The sequence below is a fragment of the Cydia fagiglandana genome, chromosome 12, assembly GCF_963556715.1.
Source record: "Cydia fagiglandana chromosome 12, ilCydFagi1.1, whole genome shotgun sequence".
Lineage (NCBI taxonomy): Eukaryota > Metazoa > Arthropoda > Insecta > Lepidoptera > Tortricidae > Cydia > Cydia fagiglandana.
In genome coordinates this window covers 17,364,556-17,388,207 of record NC_085943.1, presented here as the reverse complement: position 1 = coordinate 17,388,207, position 23,652 = coordinate 17,364,556, and the positions used below count along the sequence as shown (strand labels likewise).

General features: G+C 36.6%; 1 protein-coding gene and 2 long non-coding RNA genes across 3 annotated transcripts in view; 1 reads left to right on the top strand and 2 right to left on the bottom strand.

The window, feature by feature from the left end:
• The window catches only part of LOC134669385 (uncharacterized), a 43,167-nt gene that overhangs the window by 8,977 nt on the left and 10,538 nt on the right, over nt 1-23,652 (bottom strand). Inside the window, exons 7-8 of the mRNA XM_063526906.1 lie at nt 20,551-21,938; nt 20,165-20,365 (exon numbers count right to left, since the gene is read on the bottom strand). Coding sequence (XP_063382976.1) covers nt 20,165-20,365; nt 20,551-21,938 — 1,589 coding nt within the window. The remainder of the gene's footprint in view (nt 1-20,164; nt 20,366-20,550; nt 21,939-23,652) is intronic.
• LOC134669704 (uncharacterized) lies at nt 9,386-11,244 on the top strand. Its single transcript, XR_010098935.1, has 3 exons — nt 9,386-9,737; nt 9,835-10,067; nt 10,975-11,244. It is a non-coding gene; the product is annotated as an uncharacterized LOC134669704 (long non-coding RNA).
• Nucleotides 11,011-13,024, bottom strand: LOC134669707 (uncharacterized). The gene is made up of 3 exons (XR_010098938.1): nt 12,715-13,024; nt 12,009-12,137; nt 11,011-11,126 (listed from the first exon to the last, which is right to left on the bottom strand). It is a non-coding gene; the product is annotated as an uncharacterized LOC134669707 (long non-coding RNA).

Sequence of the window (23,652 nt, the reverse complement as noted above, 5' to 3'; positions counted from 1 at the left end):
TCATAAACGGTGGCCAATATCAAAAAATGTTGTTAGACGTTAATAATCTACACAACATTTTGAACAAAAAAGATTCAGTATACTTTTCGCAGGGATCAATATTTAAAAAGATAATAAAGAGGGAAAGTTAATTATAATAAATTCGAAGGTTCCTTGTTTTTATTTTTTCGTTAATAATTTGAAAAGTATGACTCATAGCAAAAAAATCTTATACATAAATAATAAACGTAAAATTTCCTACAAGAAACATGCAGAACACTTTTCGCTAGGATCAATATTTAAAAAGACAAAGCAGCGGGTAAGTTAATTATAATCAATTTTGAAGTCCCTTTTTAGTTTTTTGTAAATAACTCGTAAACGGTGTCCCATAGCGAAATAGGTTTTTAAGAATAAATTATCTACATAAAATTTCCTCCAAAAAACATCTAGAACACTTTTCTCTAGGATCAATATTTCAAGCGATATTAAAGGAAGAAAGTTAATTACAATCAGTTCACAGGTCACTTTTTTTTAGTTTTTCGTAAATAACTCGTAAACGGTGGCCCGTTGCAAAACAATATTCTACATAAAATTGTCCACAAAAAAGGTTCTGTACACTTTTTCGCTACGATCAATATTTAAAGAGATATTAAAGGGGGTAAGTTAATTATAATCAATTTCCAGGTCCCTATTTTTAGGATTTCGCAAATGACTCGTAAAATAAGGCTCATAGCAAAATAAGTTCTTAAGAGCCAACAGGAGTGGTCATTTCTCCATACAAAAGTAGTCCTCGTTTTCTTCCGTGGTTTTTGAAGCTAGAGCAATGATTTTTTCAACACAGATTAATATTGTCAATATCTGTGTCGGACCGTTTTGCTTTTTTTTATATTTTTGTTTTTTAAGGCGCTAGAACCCTTCAAAAATGGCCAAAATGGCCTAATTGACTATGCCGCAATGAGAGGCGTGGTATTCAAAACTGATATCAATTAGCCAAAAAAGTAAAACGGTCCGACACAGATAATTTCATAATCTTTTAGATTTCCAAATTTGGTTACGATTGGTTAAGTTTTGGAGGAGGAAAAAGAGGACTACGAAACCTCGATTTTTGCCATTTTTACGCAGGATTTTTCGCCTCAGCTGCAGTTGTCCCTATCGCACTAATTTTAGGGGCGGAGTCAAGTTTCTAAATACGTACACAGCCAGAAAAGTGATGGGCAATAGTCGACATTTAATGTCGATAATCTAGTGATGTAAGAAGTTATCGATAAACCGTCTTGTGTGAAAATATCTAGATCCTCCTAAGACACAAGGGGTTTTGCGTTGAGAGGGAACACATTTTTGTAGTTACATAGGTACAATCTATTTTGAACTTTTTGATTCTAATATTTCAAATTAGAAATCAAAATCAAAAATATTTTATTGCATGGTTATGGGTTTACAAAATTTTTAGGTACAGTCACGCTCCGTAATTGTCGAGCAATTTAAGGTCCTAGCTAGGGAATGCAATCTCGCACCAAGATTGGCGATTCGAGATCTCGCACGAAAAATCCGAATCGAGATTGGGTGTTTCGAGATCTCGACAGTCAGATTTCGGGATCGAGATTAATATCTCGACGAGATCGAATTTGACAAAGTAACTAAAAATGTGTTATTTTAATCAATAATCTCTAAGAATTCCATAGATATAGACATCGTAAAATCGGGCGTATCGAGATATTCCTAGGAATATAATGAAACACCGACATTTCATGATCTGCCTAGCGAACACCAGCCATTTTGCGCAAACCTCAAGGTGTGATATTCTGATATTCCTATAGTCTATAGGCAAATTAAACAAAAGTCGTCTCCTTCACGATTTTCGTCGACATCTCTTCTAAATACCTAAAACTGGTATGGACGTGTTCCTCGTGGTCTCCAGAATATGAATAAACCGGTTTTTATTTTATGGAGGGGGGGGGACGTGTCGAAAAAAAGGAAGGAAAAAGTGGGCGGCCGACCAGCATTGATATTTGTTCACGTCTTTAGTCCTATGGGACCGATCGGTTCGTGTGATATGTCGTTTGAAAGAGTATTAAACGTGCAATTATTGTTTTATAATAACCGTAGTCATGACTGTAGTCATTTACAAAATATTTAAAATATATGATTTTTTACCGTGCATGGATGGCATAAGTACTGACAAAACATGCGTCTAACTCAATAAATTATAACTTTATCGCAATTAATGTTATTATAAAATATACGAAAAATTTCATTAGCTTTCAAAAAACATAAGTTTTATTGATGTATGATATTATACATATAACAAAGTAGGTAATGATGAATTTTGTTCCGTCACGTAAATGGCGGGCGACCGACCTCAACTGATCATTATTTCTCGGGTTCTATTTTACTGATCAATTGGTGATGCATACCATTAGAAAGAATATTAAACATACTATAATTGGTTTCTAATAACCGTAGTCATAACTGTAGTCATTTACAAAATCATTGAAAATATGTATATGATTTCTCGATCAATTATTTTACAATGCGCCCGCTATGAAGCTAGGAATATCAAAGAATGCATTGCTCTGATGGATCTGCCGTCTCTTTCATAAGGAAGATCGTGATATGCCTGGGTTAATATAAGATCAGGAAATGGTGGCGTTTCATGATACGCCAAGGATTACGATTTTTCGATATGCCGCCGACATACTACTTATTTAAGGTACCTCATGTTATATTTTGAAAATAACAACAACAAATTAAATATTTAACATAAAATCAATTTTAATTTTTACTTTACTTCTTTGAAATGCTATCGATGTTAAACCACTATTTACCTTTACTTAGAAACTGCGTAATAATAATAGAGCTAAAGCCGTACACATAATAGCACTGCCTGAAAAACATGAATCTAAGGTCATATATTACTTAAAACAAAGTATTTCACTTTCAGTCTTGTTCGAGATCTCGAATATATTAATCGAGATCTCGACCGAGATTGCATATATCGAGATTTCCTGTCAACTAGGTTAAATTTCGAAAATACGTGCGAGATCTAGCGAGATCTCGAAATTGCGAGATCTAGATAGCATTCCCTAGTCCTAGCTGAATTGGTTGTTACATACACTTACTCTTACTCTATAGAATGTCCAATCCTGCCTTACAAAGACGTTAATATTTATATTTGTCATGTCTATACTCCGTTTCTGAGCATTATTGAAAAAAAAAATACTTACTAAATACTAGTATTAACCACTAAGTACATAAAGGTGTATAGAGGTGAATAGAATTCATTTTTAGTTTAGGGCGGCCAGTTACTGGCGAATTACCCTATTCGATATCGAGTTCCGTAAACGTAAGCCGGGTAAGTAAAATAGTTCAATCGCAATAGGGTAATTCGTCAGTGGCCACCCCAAACCAAAAATTAATTATATTCACCTATAAATAGAATTAATTTTAGTATAAAGTGGCCAGTTATTGAAGTTATTGAAACCTTATACTAAAATGAATTCTGTTTATAGGTGAATAGGATTCATTTTTAGTTTAGGGCGGCCAGTTATTAAAAGTGGCCAGTTACTGGCGAATTACCCTACTTAGTAGTAGCAGTAACAAAAAGTGGCAATGCAAATTGCAATCAGTGAGGTGCGCGCCAGCGCGAGTACGGGCGCACCGCACGCTAGTGATTGCAATCCGGATTATTCGAAGTTCAAAAATCCGGATTTTGGAGCGTTTGAAAATCCGTTTTAAAATCCGGATTTTGAAAAGAAAAATCCGGTTTTTCGGATTTTTTCGCACCAGTACTAATTTGCTCAAAATTAATGCTAATGCGAAATAAAAAGCGGTGCACATGAAGCGGTAACGCGGGAGAGCTATTGCCAGCCGGGCATTACGCGTCGCGCACTCGCTCGCACCTGTATGCTTGCCCCGCGTCCGCCGCCCCTGCCGCCCGCTACCCGCCAAGTCACCGTCATCTGCACCATGGCCGCGACATCGACTCCGACTTCTCCTCTTTCCTCGGTGGCTTCCACGAGTGCAATGACAACCGTTAATGGTAAACAACAGAGACAAGACCAACGAGAGCTATTAAGTTTTAAAGAGCAATTAAATCAGCAGCTGTCTTTGCTCGACCAAAATAATCCAGGAGTTGCCCAGATTGCCTCACCAGATGCCCCGGATTAGCTACTCTAATCCACATAGAGCACGAAGGCGATTCCATTGCAAAGAGGCGTAAGGCAGGGAGACGTTATCTCTCCGAAACTGTTTACTGCCGTAATGGAAGACGCCTTCAAGCTCCTGGAATGGCAAGGACTTGGCATCAACATCAACGGCGAATACATCACTCACGTTCGGTTTGCCGACGATATCGTAGTCATGGCAAAGTCGATGGAGGAACTCAGCATGATGCTCGATGACCTCAACCGAGTTTCACAACGGGTGGGCTTGAAAATGAACATGGACAAGACGAAACTTATGTCAAATGCCAATGTTGTGCCCATCCCACTCTCTGTTGGGAACTCGGTACTCGAAGTTGTTGACTCGTACATCTACCTAGGACAAGTAGTCCAATTAGGTAGGTCCAACTTCGAGAAGGAGGTCAACCGCCGAATCCAACTCGGTTGGGCAGCGTTCGGGAAACTACGCAATATCTTTTCGTCCGACATACCTCAGTGCCTCAAGACGAAAGTCTTTAATCAATGTGTGTTACCAGTGACGACTTACGGCTCCGAAACGTGGTCTTTCACTATCGGCCTCATCTCAAAATTCAAAGTCGCTCAACTAGCTATGGAGAGGGCTATGCTCGGAGTTTCTCTGCGTGATCGAATCAGAAATGAGGAGATCCGTAGACGAACTAAAGTCACCGACATAGCCTACCGGATTAGCAAGCTGAAGTGGCAATGGGCAGGCCACATTGCGCGCAGAGAAGATGGCCGATGGGGTCGAAAAGTGCTCGAGTGGAGACCACGGACTAGCAAGCGCAGCGTAGGACGTCCACCCACAAGATGGACGGACGACCTTGGTAAGGCCGCCAGAAGACGCTGGATGCGGGTCGCTTCCAACCGGTATGAAAGGAGGTCCAAGGGGGAGGCCTATGTTCAGCAGTGGACGTCTTATGGCTGAGATGATGATGAATCCACATAGAAATGGCCGTCCACGAGGGCGGAGGAAAAATCGGTAGCATTTTATCCTCCGTATACAAGCAGCTATTATCAATACCACCAACAAGTGTGGAGTCGGAAAGGGAATTTCGGCAGCTGGAGTGTTCTGTAACCGTATGAGGACGAGGTTAAGTGACGAATCTCTTGATGCGATGATGTTTCTTTATTGGCGTAGCAGTGTACGCATTCTGTTTGTTTTTTTTTTAATAAAAACAACTTAATTTGATTGTTTGTTTCACTTTGCCTTTATGCCACATATGCCTTTCTTAAAATCCGGATTGAATCCGAACTTCGGATTTCGGTCAAACCAAAATCCGAAAATCCGGATTTGAAAAAATGTTCACGGATTTGCAATCACTACCGCACGCGTCTGTGTGCGTGCATTACACATACAAATACAGTCTCTCACGCCGCGGTTACGCCCCGTCAGAGCGACGGGTATATTCAGCTTGAAATCTCAAAATTGACTTTTAGCTCAGCTCCCGTTTCGTCTTAATGTTCTTGTAAATAAATAATCGATATAAAATTCTACGAAAAACATATGTAACACTTTTCTCTTTTTAGGGTTCCGTACCTCAAAATGAATAAAACCCGGCCAAGCGCGAGTCGGACTCGCCTTGCAAGGGTTCCGTACATTACCCAATTTTTAACAGTGTATTTTATATATGAAGGGATCGGTTCAAAAACTAAGTAATGTCCGACTCGCGCTTGACTGCATAATTCTAATAGGTTTTTCTGTCATCTATAGATTCTATTCTGTAAATCTTTTCAAAATTTTAGACCCAGTAGTATCGGAGATAAAGCCCCCTTCCCCAAAATAAAACATTTAAATACAAAAAATACCACCCCCCCCTTTATCTCCGAAACTACTGGGTCTAAATTTTGAAAATAAAATAAAATAAAATAGTTCTTTACCTATATAGACGTAAACCTAAAAATAGGGACCTGGAAATTGATTATAATTAACTTACCCCCTTTAATACCTCTTTAAATATTGATCGTAGCGAAAAAGTGTACAGAACCTTTTTTGTGGACAATTTTATGTTTAATATTTATGTAGAATATTGTTTTGCAACGGGCCACCGTTTACGAGTTATTTACGAAAAACTAAAAAAAAGTGACCTGTGAACTGATTGTAATTAACTTTCTTCCTTTAATATCGCTTGAAATATTGATCCTAGAGAAAAGTGTTCTAGATGTTTTTTGGAGGAAATTTTATGTAGATAATTTATTCTTAAAAACCTATTTCGCTATGGGACACCGTTTACGAGTTATTTACAAAAAACTAAAAAGGGACTTTATAATTGATTATAATTAACTTACCCGCTGCTTTGTCTTTTTGAATATTGATCCTAGCGAAAAGTGTACTGCATGTTTCTTGTAGGAAATTTTACGTTTATTATTTATGTATAAGATTTTTTTTGCTATGAGTCATACTTTTCAAATTATTTACGAAAAAATAAAAACAAGGAACCTTAGAATTTAGTATAATTAACTTTCCCTCTTTATTATCTTTTTAAATATTGATCCCTGCAAAAAGTGTACTGAATCTTTTTTGTTCAAAATTTTGTGTAGATTATTAACGTCTAACAACATTTTTTGATATTGGCCACCGTTTATGAGTTATTTACGAAAACCTAAAAAACTGGACCTTAGAAGTGATTATAATTAAATTTCCCGCGTTAAAATCTCTTTTAATATTGATCCTAGCGAAAAATTGTACTGAATCTTTCTTGTAGGCAATTGTATGCATATTACTTATGTAATAGAACATTTTTTGCTATACACCACCGTTTAAGAGTTATTTACGAAAAACGAAAAAACGGACCTTTAATGTCAAATATCTCACTTCCGGTCAAGATTTCGATTGAGCAACCGGATCGGATTCAGCAGGGTCTAATTAAGTTAAAAAACCCGGTTTCCAAAAAGTAATATGATTTGCCAGTCGCATCAAGAAGGAGAGCGATTTTGAATTTTTTTGTCTAGTCTAAATATCATTACTTATTCTGTGTACAGTGGAGAAAACGAATGAAATCATGCAATTTGATTTTGCTATTTTTAAATAAAGAGTAACTACACAGTATTTTCCACAGTTGTTGGTAATGATACCATCTCTTACAATTTCTCTTCATGAACATTTTATGATACCTAACCTTCCAGTTTTCGCCCGAATTAATCAAAAAATTCACCAACTCCATTTACACCAACCAAATAGAAAACGGGTCCGTGTCCGAATTCGTGATCTCGAGTCCGGGTCCGCGTCCGGGTCCAGGTTCAGGTAGAAGTCGAATTCAAAATCTTGCTTGTTTTGCCAGTGGGGTAACTTGCTTAACAATCAATTAGAAAAAGACAAGTCGTCGAGGAGTTCCGTTCTGATCACTATCAGCAATACCACTTCGTCAAATGCCACTGTTCTTAATGTAAATCCTTGTTTGCCTGATGAAAATACAAGAGTCACTATACAATGCCATTAAGATTTGTAGAGTTCCCTCGATTCCTTATGGATTCCATCATCAGAACTTGAGCTTCACGAAAATATGACTTAAAAATCTAACGTGCTTAACAAACATAACGAAGAGGACAAATCCCCAAACATGAGCTATGCGTCGTTGAAGAGTTCCATTCTGATCATCATCAGCAGTTTCACTTCATCAAATGTCACAATTCTGAATGTAAATGCTTGGTTTGTTTAAAATACACCAGTATCACTATATGTTAGGGTGGTTCAAAAAACATTTTTTTTTCCTAAGGGGCACCCCCTTATTTTGTTACACTTATTATGTTAATAAATTGAGATTATAAGGTAAGTACCCCTATTAACGACCCCATTAAAATTGGCATTCATTACCGCGGTATGTACAAAATAGCGTTTAATGAGAAAGCTTATTAACTTTCTTTGAATCTAAGAACACAGAAATAAAGCCTTATCTTTTGACTGTCGAATAAGTATAACACTACTACGAAAACATCACACAAACAAGTCGAAAAACGTAAACTAGCGTATCAAGAGCGCAAGATTTGGTTGCTCCATACTAACATGCAACACCTCAAGTAAGTAAACGCGTATTCTATTTAGTGATTAGCGTAATAATGGTAAATATTATGGAAAGACTAAGACTTGAGATTGATTCTTAGTTATTATCTTTATGATTCCCAAATACTTTATTTGCGATATTTGCTCGCCAATAGGGAAAAAAATAGGAAATAAAAAACCTCGGTGTTAGGTTCCATTTTCTTTGTGTGACACCTAATTTCGAGGTATACCTCGGTAATAACGGAAACGGTATTTTAGATTCGAGCGATCTTATATTCATATATAAATGCACATTTCCTTGACTTTTGATGTTATTTAATTATTTAACCACCTATAAAACTAAAGAGCTATTAACGTGGTATGAAATCTATGCAAGAACTCTTAATTTTGATCACAATTTTAGACACATTCTCAGACGTTTTCTTAGAAACCCTTATATGAGAAACTCGTTCAAGTATTTATATAAAAACAGAAGTATGGTTATAAAGTTTATTTTAACCAATGTTTTGTAATATTTGGAATCATCGATATTGATCGTATTAAAAAAAATACAAGATAAATATTTATTTTGATTAGTCGTAAATGAGTTTTAAAATTATTTGAATTGAACCGTTTAACGAGGGTTAGAAAAGACATCACTCGGTAATAAGCTGTATGAGAACCTAATACAGACCCACCCAAAACTTTCATGGCTTCGAAATTAATAGGTTCTTAAAATACCTAATACTTTTGATACTCTTTTGTATACCAGGTAGATAATAAAAGGGTTCTTAAAATTCAAGGGCCGAAGACAGGCCCGAGAATTTTCAGACCTAATGTTGTACCGTTGCACACAATATTTTTTATAAGGCAGCAATCATAAAATGATATATAAATTCAAAGTAAATATTGGTTTTTAGATCTTTGCCTAGAAAATAGATTATTTTTTAAATACAACTCTTGGCTATTGTGATATTTGTGATCATATAGACAAAGGACACGCGGGCCCCCTACGCACCGCGCTTCAAATATAGCTGGTTTAGATATCACTGGCAGTCATTTAATCGACAAATAGAAGTGCTGGAGTAGAAAAATATATTATGTTATATATAAATTAGACACACAACACAAACATACAACATTAACTTACACAGGATCTTGTATATGTATTGTGTAAAATATAATTGTGATAGCTTGAACGTTTTGGCGCAATTTGCCCTCCACGTCCGGTTGAAATAATTAACAGCCGTATTCATAAAAAATCCTTAAATGAGGAATGATCAGCTTATTAGCTAATCCGCTGTTTAGGCTTAATAAGCCGTTGATAAGAACCATGATTTATAAACGTTTATTAGGGGCTTCTTAACTAATAAGCAGATTAGACGCGTTATGTTGGCATCTTGGCGCATCATAGACTAAAATATGGCTGAACATTAAATTAAAAAAAAAGTTTGACAGCAGCACTAGCGGCCAATCGTAATATCATGAAGAAGTTGATTTACTATTTTGACTAATTTTCGGAATTATCTCTTATTAAAATAGCTTCTGTGCCACAAAAATAATTAAAGATTGCTGCATGGCCGGAAATTTTATAAAACTTGGTGAGTAACTACGTTTACAGACAAGTATCTTATACAGCAACAAGTAATAATATGAGTTCACTGCAATGTTGATATACCTATATCTTATTGCTTTTAGTTTCAATATTATGTGGAATGGAGTCGAAAGAAGTGGGGTTCTTTCAAACTAACCGAGAAGTGCATAATTAGCGAAGAGAAGAAGTCGAAGCCAGATACCGTACCAGACCCCACTCGCCTCCGCAAGAAGAACCATTGAATAATGGTTCATGAGTTCACACTAATTTATTCTGGTTGCGGCAGAAATTCACAACGGGTCAACAAAACGAAGTCCATTCAGACTCACTAAATCAGGTATGAACAATGTCCTATACTTTCTTGTTTACCTTACATACCTGCAGTGTTTAGAGTTAGACAAAGAAAAGTCTGCAGCGATTTTGATGATAACTCTAGGTACAGTTCAAATTTTGGGCATGACCATCTATTTATAATATATTATAGACATAGGTACGTAACATAAAATGTAGTATCTGAACATGTTAAGATTGACGGCTTTGACATTATTTAAAGGTTATAACACTTATAAATTTGGTAAATTTATCCGTGCTTTGTGGAGCTTGGTGTATTTGTTTAAAATTATGCATAGGTACCTACCTATTATAGGTATTATATTTCTTAACCATACAATGGAACCAAATGATAATTATATGTACAAGTGATGTTTTATTGTAACAAGCCGTTGTGTCGCGAGTTTACTTCTTGTCATCGTGTCATTAGTAATAATTTTGTAATGGTATTTATTTTATGCATGGAACAATGCGATGGTTATTATACTCGATCACCTAGCCAACCTACTTACTACGAGGAAGGATGGTTCACAAATTAGGCAGTATTTAAATACCAGTGTACAGGTGTGTGTATAGATACTGTGTACCTGCTGATTAAAAATAAGATGTTTTCTGCGTACAGTTGGTTATAATTAAGTTGGCTAATCTATATCTCATCAGACAGTTTGGACATCTATTCCAGAGAGTTTGCAAGGTCAATGTACAATGATATCATATTATAGTACCTAATAGGTAATGAATAATAAATGAAGTCATATTGATCTCTGTCTATAGCTTAAAATGATACTTAGTTACCATAACTATATTGAATCATGTGACCCTAACTTAAGTACATCCATTATATCATAAGCTAAAAATTAAAGAAAATTGTTGAATACAAAAATACTTTTATTCAAATTATTGCATCTTTTCAGATCCTGAAAGTACCATCATTAGCCACTGTTATTGTTGAATAACTCCAGGCTTTGGAAGAAAAGCTGTGGCCTGTGAACAGCTGTGAATATTGGTCAGAGAAGTGTAACTGACTCCGTACACTGCAAGTCCCAGCAGGAAATCAGCAAGAAACCTAAAAGAAAAAAAACATCAAAATGAAAACCTAGCTTGATTTAGGTTGAAGTAATAAAATTGTTCTAATTTAATTGGTGTTTTATTTTACTAATTAAATATATTTTTTGACTTGTTAAGGTTTGTACAATTTTTATTAATGATGTACAGTCACCTGCAATAATATGTTACACAACAAAGGCCCATAAGAGCATTGCACATTTTTGCAGCCTTCGAAGAGTAACATATTATTGCAGGCGACTGTACCCATATTGAAATACTCAAAATTCCATTTTTCTAATTACAATGCAATAAAATCTTAAATGTATCTAGCAGTCTAATAGGGATGTTTCCTGTACTTAAAATAAATTATGTCACACCATACCATGTATAAAATAAAGCACCAGATTATTATTAGAAAATAAATTTTCATATAAATACCATAATAACAAATCATTTTGAGAGTTCTAAAAAGGAAAGTAGGACCCTATTTTGCACATATTTATGATATTCATGTGTTTGCAATATTGTTCTGATGAAAGTGTACAATTTATATAAAGTAAAGTAGATATTCATAGGTAAGTTCATGCTATGTACCTAGTTCAAAGAAGTTCAAAAATAATATTGGTAATTAATGGTTCTTATGTAGAATAAAATTAAAAGGTATTTTTGAATACCAGACAATGACAAGGACAAGTTTAGTGCTGCCCATCTGATATTAAGCACTGCAGCCTACAGGCAACTAGCGGAGTTACAAATAGCCGACAGTGCATTTTTGGGAGCACTGGAAACCTTAGCGTCAAGAACAGGTAGGTATAGAATCCAACCTGGATGACCATACTGAATAATTAGTTGACATAAATGAAACTTTCATTCTATAAAGTTCAGCTTGCAATATTTTTACCTGGAGGCCAAATTGTTATGCTCAAAGCCAATATTGAGCAAACTGCCAATGCAATGACTGCATATACCCGTGACTTTTTCAGATTTTTCATCACTTTACCAGACTGACAAGAGTGCACACTTCTTTTACCTGTAAATAAGTTGATACTTTTAAGTAGTGCCTACTTACCTGTGATATTTTTTATTAAACACAGTCGGTTAAATATGTCTATAAAACAAGTTCAATTTCAATTTCAATTGAACTTGTTTTATAGACATGTTGTTATTATGTTTTATAGATAAATATGTCTATAAAACAAGTTAACTTATGGTAAATATTATAATCTCATTAGGTATAATGGTTAGTTATTCAATTGCAAACTATGAACGAGATTGATGTACTCTTACAGGGTCTATAATATTATATAGGTAGGTATAATGTGCGCAAGAAATGCAATTAAATTTAAGTTTGCGAAATGCGAACACCCTGATCTTAAATTAAAAACAACGTTTCTGGCAAGTGGTAATAACGAATAACTAAAGGGTTTACGCACAAATATAAGTAAGTCCTCGCCGTGTCCGACGATGGCGACTCCTCCAAATATTTTTAATTAGGAACATGGAACGCTCTAATATTACTTGCCAAGCCAAACTTGGTTTCGAAAATGCGATTGTATGGCGAGCAATGAAGCTGGCCCGCATAGATTTAAGTGAATCTGGCGGTTTACCTATTTCTCCAAACGCCTAATAGCTGTGAGGGAGGAACTCGCTCCGTTTATGATGCATTTTTCCGACTACGCGATCATAGAATTCTGTTGCCTTCTTCGATATTTTGGTTAAACGAAAATCACCATACACAAAATCACATAAACAACTTATAAAAAGCGGGATATTTAGGTTTCGCGCCATTTTCGCACTATATCCAGGTATGTAATACGTAATTGCACATATTAAAGTTGTTTTCCATTCACATTTGGGATTTTAACCAAAACGTACTATTTGCTCTTGCTCTTGTCACTCTTGCCAAAATCAGCTGTTTCGTGACCGCCATCTTGTAAAATAGCAGATAATTAACAGATAAAGAAGGGTCCTCGGCTCCGTAACTTTCCGAGGATTTAATAAAGAGATGATCAACTGTTTAGCGCTAAAAAGTGTTTATGAATCACGTTTTGTGACATCCGGTTATCAGCAACTGATGATCAATGCTCTAACTGTTTATGAATACGGCTGTAAGTACTTAACTATTTATTTAACGTAGATAGGTAACAAATTAAACATTTGGCATTAAGTCCGCCATTTGTACATTATTGTATATATTTTGTGCAATAAAGTATAAATAAATAAATTAATTAAACAAGAATTTCGACAGCATCACACTTGCTCGTAAAGGATACCCCACGATCCACGATGTTTTTAGCGTTAAAGAAACCAACTATTTCTATTTTAAATTCAATAATTAAATAAGTCTTATAATATGAAAAGCGAGCGTAGGTACTGAATATACCATATTTTATCCATTATTGTCAAATAAATAATATTTATCATAATTATGGAACTAAAAATGCAACGAGTTATCTACCCTCGTAAAAAGGAACCCACATCCGCGGTATTTGGGTAACTGTGGTCCATTACCTCGATAATAGGCGATTTCGACATTTTGGTTTTGATAATTATTTTTTCCTTTATAATTTTCTAAACCAAGGCCAGAAACTAAAATAATATAAACTTTAAATAACAAACTAACATAAAAAAATATGTGTTGGTCCGTACACCGCCGGTTTATGCTTAATTTTTGGCTCTTTTTGGGAAACTTGCTTAACCCCCTCGTTAATAGGGGTACTTACCTTAGTTGAGATAAATTAAGAAACTTGGTGTAAAAGTTTCTTAATTTATCTCAACTTTACTTCGTTTTTTTTAGCATTAGAAATTAGGTAAACAATCTTGATGTGTCGTCTGCTTTCATAAGTAATAGTTTTTGAATTTTGAAAAGCGTTTTTCAATTAAAAGACATGCTAAGATCGCTTACCTTCTTGCAAGTTCTTTCTAATGCTAAAAAAACGAACTATACATATACAAGGTGGTGCTTAACCACGTTGAAATTTTGTATGTTGTTTGAAACCCAACAAAAAGAGTAATTATGATTCAGAATTTTATTTAAAATATCTGGTTTCACACTATTTGCACATGTGATGTATAAGTTTTGAAGTAGAAAAACATTTTCTTTCAAAATAATATCTTTTAAATCACACTTTCAAATAATGTGATAACTACTACTTACATAAAAATCAAAAAAATAGTAACTTATTTATTTTTTTGATTTCATACAATTTGAAAAAAGTGTTTGAGCACCCCCTTGTAGTTAAGATTGCAAGATGCTTGGCGTATTTTGTCAACATAATAAGTGTAACAAAATAAGGGGGGTGCCGCTTCTTCTAGCTAGAGTTTGAATTTTTCCCATACAAACGTGAACCACCCTTACAAGATTTGAAGAGTGCCCTCGATTCCTCATAAATCTCACCATCAGAACTGGGTTTTGACAAAGACGGAACCAATCTGTATGTATATACTTACAAGTTACAACTCAACTAAAAAAATATTTTTCAAAATCGATCCCAAAATGACGGAGATATCAAACATTAAAAAACCGAATTAATACCTCCTTTTTAGGGTTCCGTAGCCAAATGGCAAAAAACGGAACCCTTATAGATTTGTCATGTCTGTCTGTCTGTCCGTCCGTATGTCACAGCCACTTTTTTCCGAAACTATAAGAACTGTTGAAACTTGGTAAGTAGATGTATTCTGTGAACCGCATTAAGATTTCAACACAAAAATAGAAAAAAAAACAATAAATTTTGGGGGTCCCCCATACTTAGAACTGAAACTTAAAATGTCTTTTCATTAAACCCATACGTGTGGGGTATCTATGGATAGGTCTTCAAAAATGATACAATACAATACAATACTTTTTATTGCACGCCTCACATACACTTAGTTTACAATAAATGGACAATAACATAAAAAAAGACAATAGAGGTAACAACAGGCGGTCTTATCGCTTATGATATTGAGGTTTCTAATATAATTTATTTCTAAACTGAATAGTTTGCGCGAGAGACACTTCCAAAGTGGTAAAATGTGTGCACCCTCTCCCCCTTTAACTTCTCAAATAAATTTAACTTCGCACTGAATGATGACATCGTACGGGGCTTAAAGCCCCCGTAACGCAGTGAACGTGTTAAAGTCACATTAAAATTCCATTTTTCTAAATAGAGATTTCAACATTTAACTTTGCAAAAGTAGATAATTGAAATATTCTAAAAGCAATAAAAATAAATTAGGTTAGATTCGAGCTACAATGACATTAGTTTGGGTTCAAGGCAAGGTTGCAGGGCCTCAACAAGGGAAAAAAGGGGGAGGGACTGTTGGCCTGGCTCAGTGAGCCAGAACTGACCCACTTATCCCTACTACTGCCGTAAGCAGGTAATTAATTCCCAATGTATTAAGTTTAGGTTTAATAAATTATAAATATATTTTATTAATAACATAATAATATACAAATATGTATAAGCATAAAGTAATAAATAAGCCTACAGCTATTAATAATGTTCGTAATCTGTATAATCCCAAAATACGGATCCCTCGTATGTGGATGCTGCTTACATAATCTCGTCTGTCAAGGTGTTTCGGCAGGAAAGGCCTTGGCAGACTTATAAATTCCTGAAATGAGGGTTCATACCTACCGACTAGAATTGGTTTCATGGTGGTATCAGATGGGTTACTGTACGGTAACCGATGGTCATCTTGCTTATAATCTCGTCTGCCAAGGTGTTTCGGCAGGAAAAACCTTGGCAGACTTATATATTTCTAAAATGGTGGTTCATACCTACCGACTGGAATTGGTTTCATGGTGGTATCAGATGGGTTAGTGTAGGGTAACCGATGCCGACCTTGCTTACATAATCTCGTCTGCCGTGGTGTTACGGCAGGAAAAGCCTTGGCAGACTTGTATATTCGTGAAATGAGGGTTCATACCTACCGACTGGAATTGGTTTCATGGCGGTATCAGATGGGTTAGTGTACGGTAACCGATGGTCATCTTGTTTATAATCTCGTCTGCCAAGGTGTTTCGGCAGGAAAAACCTTGGCAGACTTATATATTCCTAAAATGGGGGTTCGTACCTACCGACTGGAATTGGTTTCATGGTGGTATCAGATGGGTTAGTGTAGGGTAACCGATGCCGACCTTGCTTACATAATCTCGTCTGCCAAGGTGTTTCGGCAGGAAAAGCCTTGGCAGACTTATATATTCCTGACATGAGGGTTCATACCTACCGACTGGAATTGGTTTCATGGTGGTATCAGATGGGTTAAATTAGGGGTCCCGTTGGCCACCTTTGAGAGCGTCTGCCAAGCACTTCCGGCAAAAAAAACACTGGCAGACTTCGCTTTTATGTGTCTACATGTAAATTTCTAACTGCTGCCATAACTATTATTTCGGTATCAGATGGGTTAAATCAGCCCCCTTTTTTCGCACCGGAAGTGGCCGTCTTTTTCGTACTTTCGGCAAGTTCCGCCGTGGCAGACTATCGAATTCGGACTTAGCATCACTTTTATGGGAAACCATTGTGCATTTCATCGTGGTATCAAGTCGGTTAGAAAATTTGCGGCCGGCTCTTCTACTAATATTCTGGCCACAGCAGGGTTGTCAGAACAGTTTGGAAACAGTCATCTGCTCCTTGCTTCCATTCCCAAGAAGACGGACTGAGCAAGTTTGACGACGAACTAATGTCTGATCCCAAACATCAACCACACGGTACACTGCGCGTAATGAGGCATTTATACGGCTCCCTTTTGAACAGGTATAACATTATACAACTCTTCATTTCAATATCCCGGTGTAACTTGTCTTCTTCAATATTGCACTTATTACCGAACATATAATACCTCATTTTAGTATTTTAGGGGAACGCTTTTAGCCACCGCTATTGCTCCATCTTGTAAGAGCTTGGATCCTTGTAGTAGCATGGCTGAACTCTGAACAGGTTCCATGTTTTGAACTCACTTTTTCTACCCTTTCAGCTGAATGCTCGAAACAGGGGTAAGACTTCAATCAATCAATCAATCAATCAATCAATCATTTATTGCGCCATGGTTACAACAAGAGATGTTACAACATTTATACAAGTAAGTACCTCATGGACCCTAAAACGGTATGACAAACATTTCCTTAAACTAAGATTTATAATATTTACATATGTCATGCAATACAGCACAATAAGTAGCATCCTATTAAATTATATAAATAAAACTAATAAATTACATATTAAAGCTATCTGCAAAGAAATCATTAATAGAATAATATACTTTTCTCGCAAGGAACCATTTCAATCTTCAAACCACTTCAACTCTTTTAGGGTAAATAAAAGAGTTTAGTTAAGTAGCTTACAGAATAGATAATTTTATTGGCTTAAAAATAGAATTCCCTGGCCTATTGTGGATGCAATGGAGTGACATGTGATATAATTGAGTTTTCCACTGTGTCAACGTGAGCCCACAAATCCTGTAGTTGGGGAAATATTCGTACGCATGAATCTAGTTTAGCTGCTATAACTACATCGTCTATGTCTACTGTGCTTATCAATACCTTGCAATGACTGTTTTACAGCATCTGCAACTAGGGCCATCATATGAAATGAATCGGACTCTTCATGGTTCTTGGAGTATTCGGAACCTCACGAGGAACATCACTTATAACATGTTTCTCTACACAATTTCGCGATGGCATAAATAAGGACTTATAACTCTTCGAAGTTTTGTCAACACAGTGTCTCAAAATGATTTACCTAGTGCTAAAGAAATGAGTTTCACTAAAATATCAGTGGTTATAAGTGAAGCTTATCATCATGGTAAATTTAACTCTTATTTCTATCGGGCTCTGAAACACCAGGAGTCTTACTCGTATTCCAAGCATTCTCTCGATCGACCTTGTAATACTGTAAGCTCAATAAGACTTGTGATAATAAGACTAGATGATATATATATATGATAATATGTATTTGATAAATACACTCAAAACATCCATAGGTAATTCAGGAACAAGCTTTCACGATAAACACAAATATATGCCTTCTAGGATTTGAACCGGGTTCCCCATTTAATATATGGTGTATAAAAGTGAGATCTAAGCATAGACCCTTTTTAGCTTGGCCGATACAAGGATTCAAGCTCCTACAGGATAGAGCAATATCAGTAAATTTAATAAATAACATTCGCCAAAAGTTTATTATAACTTCATATGATGATATGTGAAATAGCCTTGTAAAGTGAATACCTTACTGATAAAGCCGTTGCTAAATAATAAAAAAAATGCCTGAAATAATTGCTAAATAATAAAAAAAATGCCTGAAATAATTCTTTACTTGAACAGACTATTGAAACAGAAGCAGCCTTATCAGGATAGAATTATATTTTTGGGGCTTGGGGGTCAGACGTTAGTTCCTCTTTAAACTTGCTCAGTCTGTCTTCTTGGGAATGGAAGCAAGGAGCAGATGACTGTTTCCAAACTGTTCTGACAACCCTGCTGTGGCCAGAATATGGTTGAAACTGACATATATTATATACGTGAATGATGAAATGTACGCATTCATGTGCCGGGGGAAGAAATTGTATTTTTTAATACACAAGTCGCAAAACTAAAGTGTGGTATAATGTAATAAAAATATTTAATACTTACAGTTTACTTCTTATTCATTGAGAATAGCGACCATGGAGTCCATGGAGTGGTTTACACTAATTAAATACGAGTATGCTTCTATACAAACGCGAGGCTCTATGATAATTTATTCCTAGGTCCCTTTTTTTACTGAACGACACATAAAAAATAGTATTTGTACACTTTTCTATCTTTATAATAGGATCTATAAAGGATCTACAACAACAAACAATACATTTAATCGGTCTCCAGAGTGTGTACTTCGGATGTTGTCCATAACGATGCCGATGTCGGTAAAAAGATATTCACCGCGCGAGACGATATAAGATTTTTTTTATGCAATTTTCTTTTAATAAAGGTAAGGAAAAGTTACGTTTTTAAAATCTGCATTAAATAGGCTTTATTGTCATATTTTTTATATGTAGAAAAACCAGGCAGTTTAATTTTGATACTAAATAAAAAATAAATATTACACTTGAAAAATTAGATTTTTTAATTTTTTTTTTAAAAATTTCTACAAATTGCAATTTTTTTATATCAGAAATGAATTCTACGTTATTGATTTATCCGAAATTGATACCAAATATGACCTATTAGCTTAACGGGGCCTGTTAGAATTTTAAGAATGAAGCCGGGCGGAGCGGTACTTTGCCCCCCCCTCTCGGGCCCCAGAGGGGGGGCTCCTTCGGGCTACCGATCGAAATCGGCTTTATTTGATATAAGGAACAACTGTGCCAAGTTTCATGCTTTAATCAAGAAAAAAAAGGTGTTTGCACTTAACATCCTCACTATGTGGCGTCGATGTTCGCAGACAGCGAAATCGACTCCACACTCGCGTTCGCGGCTTCGCCCGCGATTCACGCGCATAGTCTGTAGGGGGCTTAACGCGTAAGGACGATACAAACAAATCTCGTCCATATGGTAAGTGACAAAATGGGACCTTTGACTAGACTTCAACACATTTATCTATCACGAATATTAATGAGTTAAAAGCACAAATAGACGAACTTTCGGACCACTACATTCCGATTCCGACATTGATACGGTCTGGGGCCTGTTTCATCGAGTGGAAGGTTCTACGAGCCCTATGTCTGTTAAAGATGCAGGTATATGAGAGAAAACGAATATGCGGACCGGACTAAGGTCTCAATCCGGTACACCCGTCTATTAGTGCTATATGGATGATTATGGATTTATATAAGTATGTTAATATAGTCGCACCAATAAAAGTCTGCAGCGGAATTGATAGCCCACGCAGTGTAAGTGTTATTTACACGTCATAATTTCATAGAAGTTTGACGTTTAAAATGACACTTGCACTGCGTGGGCTATCAAAATCGCTGCAGACTTTTTACGGTCTATCTTTATATGGTCGAATGGGCTGCCCTCTGTGAAGAGTCGAAACTTTGATTAGGGTAAAATTGCTAGTTCTACGTTTCGTACTTCATAAATTTACACCTAGGTACCTCTGGCATCGTATTGAACTTCTCATTTTCAATGACCTCGACTTCCATATCCAACTCGCTAGCGCGTGTGATCCTGTGGACTGCTATGCCCTGCAGGATTACGGACCGGAATCGTATTAAATTGGACGTATCTTTCTTGTTTGCCAGTAACATGACTAATAATGCTTGTCTCGGTGTTATTCCCGAAATGTAAGTTTTCAACTGAAAAAATAATATCAGATGTAATGACGTACCTTAGGTACACCCACCAAGGGATAACCAGTTGATCGCCAAAGCCATCAACCTCCGTGCATTCCGACAAGTTTCACTATGACGCGCCGCGCACGATAAGCGTGGCTTTTAAAGGGTTCAAATGGTTCAAACTAAAATCTTTCAATAGGTCTTACGTGTGAAACGAACGCCAGAATTTTCTTCTCACAACTGCCATCAAAAACACTGGATAGCAGTTTCCCGGCGCCCATTGCTTGAAAGAATTCGTCCATATTCCTCACTTTACTCAAAGGCGTGCTCCTTCGTTCCGCTACTATGTGCGAAGTGGATTTGCATTTCTTATAAAGTTGTACGTATCCCACGTGACCTTTCTTTTTAATTTTAGGCATTGACGCATTCAGCACTGCTTTTCTTGATTCTGTTCTGTTGGATTTTTTTATCTCTGCCAGTTTTATGTATTCGATTTGTTTCTCAGGATGTTCATATTGAACAATAGCGTTGGATGACACTGTCGTAGTAACAATGCTTAACGGGTTATATTTAAAAAGTGTTATATCGATGCACAAAGAAGCATCCTGATGGTTGCCAATAGTCAAGTTCAAGTATTCATGATTATTACAGGTTTGCATCTTGATGGTAGGTAAATACTCCGAGAGAGAATTTGTATTGACTTGTAACATTTTATTGAAGAGTTCTTTTAGCGCTATCAGTGGTGTATTTTGTACTATACATCCGCCATACCATGGTTTATTACCTGTATACGGAACTAAATCTGTACATAAATTGTGTTTAGATGCAGAATTTAGACTTGGAAGATTGGACGAAATACATTGAGTTTTGGTTGAATTCAGTGCTAACTCGCGACTCGGATGTACTACAATGTTTTGACGGTATAGTGATGTTTGCGGTGACAATATTTCTACTTTGTTATGATACTGATATGGCAATTCCTTTATTGAAATAATGGAAATGTTTTCATTTGACATTCCTGTCCAAGACTTAAGATTTTTCGAGAATCTTCCGTTCCTAAATCTCATCAGCTCTGGAGACATTCTTATTTCAGGCAGCAATGAAAATATGCTTGGACCCTGGATATTAGATGTCGCGTGTTCAGATATGATGCTTAGAGATGCATTGCTGATTGGTTCTTGTAATGGTAGGATCGGTGGCGTGAGTTTATCCAAAAATTGCGTCATCACCCTCGGTATAATGCTGCAAAGTTCAGCAGGCAATGCAGCATTAGGGATTCCAGTTTTGCATTTAAATACTTTGGTCCTGCTGTCTGGTGCAGATAGAGGTATGCAAGAAGTAGAATGCTTGATAGCGAGACGACTTTGGTCCGCTTCTGAGGGTACGTTCACATCAAATTGTAGCAAAACATTCATAATGCAATGTTTTACTGCGATTAAGTTCCGAGTCATCGCTTTTATTTCCAATGGCGGCACAGCATCATCAAATCCAGGCAATATTACAGTAAGTTCCTTTTTCTTTTGTATTGTGACTTTTGGTGTGAAATCTTCTGTAATTATGGGCATGGTCACCTGAATGGACACTTCCTTTGCATCTGTAAGTCACAGAATAGATACTTAAATCATATTAATCTTATAAGTTTGAGCACACTAAGGCCCCCCCCACATCTGGCGTCTTTCGAGCGTCGGCGTCTGTCGGCGTCGGTCCAGCGCTATGGAAAATGACGTCGCTGCGCAGTTGCGTCGACGCTGCGTCGACGTTGCGTCGACGTCGGCCATAGAATTGTAGACGCCGACGCTCGAAAGACGCCAGATGTGGGGGGGCCCTAAGCAGTGGCGGATTTGCCCTAAGGCACACTAGGCCCGGGCCTAGGGCGGCAAGATATTTAGGGGCGGCAAATTGTGACAAACAATTCGCTGAGGGTAACAAGGAATAACTTAAATTGTAGTCAATATTATGGGTGCCTTGAAAGGGGCGGCTACAGGGCCTGGGGCCTAGGACGGCAAAGACTGCAAATCCGCCACTGACACTAAGAAGCTTGGCTTGGCCTAAGCCAAGCTTCTGGGCTAACCCCAAATCGTCGGCTCGCAATGTAAGCACGTAATGGATTATGGAAGCGACTCAACGTGTAAGTACCGCTCACAGACTTAAATATACCCTAGATGAAGCAAATATCACGATTTGTATTGAAACCAAGCGTGCCGACTTTTTACCACCTACTGTGACGTCACAGCCGCAATTTAGTGATGGGAAATCCTAACCGATTCAAAGGCACCAATGCTCCTCTGCCCCGCTACGATTCAGCTGTCTTGCTCATACTCATAGATTTTATATCTGCGGTCTCGCTCGCTCACTCCCCGCTCCCCCGCGAACCACGCCAAAAATCACTAATCGATTGTCATGAATGACATCGATTTTCTGACAGACGAATGATAAAGACAGACGAATGATAAAAACAGACGAATGACCTTCTTCCCAACTTTTCCCTTCAATGAAACTGGTATTTTCAAAATCTATAACTGGATTATGTGGAAAAACATGAAAGTTTTTTTAACACAATAGAAATTTATAACCCTACTAAAAGTACTAAACGTATACGCAGATATACAGTGTGGAAAGATAAGTCGGGCCCTGGAGGGAAACTACCTTAAATCCTTAAGCTGGCTCATTTTACTTAAAGGAGACATTCCTTTATTTTTAAAAATAAACAAAACTGCATTTAAAGATTTTTTATAAATTCGCTTGTCACGACCGGGAATCGCACCGAGTAAAATTCCCAAAAAATAAACACTCGCTATTTTTTTCTACTAGTCGATACAGTTAGTGTTAATGATAACATTTCTCCAAGAAACATTAGGTCTTACAATCGTCTGTCGTACAAAATATCCATAAAATCGAATATTTAGTACTCAAGAATATTTTTAGACAAGCGAAATTGAAGAAAAAAGAAAAATCTTCGAATGCTGTTTTGTTTCTTTTTAAAAATAAAGGAATGTCTCCTTTTAAGTAAAATGAACCAACTTAAGGATTTCAGGTAGTTTCCCTCCAGGGCCCGACTTATCTTTCCACCCTGTATAATCGTATGTGGTTAAATTACCCTTATTTTTAAAGGTGGCGTGTAAAATTAGCACATGATTTTTTTTATCAATAACAACTACTATAGTTTTTTTTTAATAGTTCGATATCGATTAAAATCGATTATTAGAAGCGATCGGTAGAACGAACAACACTAGTCGCTAAATTTGACAGACGAATGATAAACGGCCTGTACCACGAAGTCGAAGCTATGCGCGACGGTATCGCTAGTC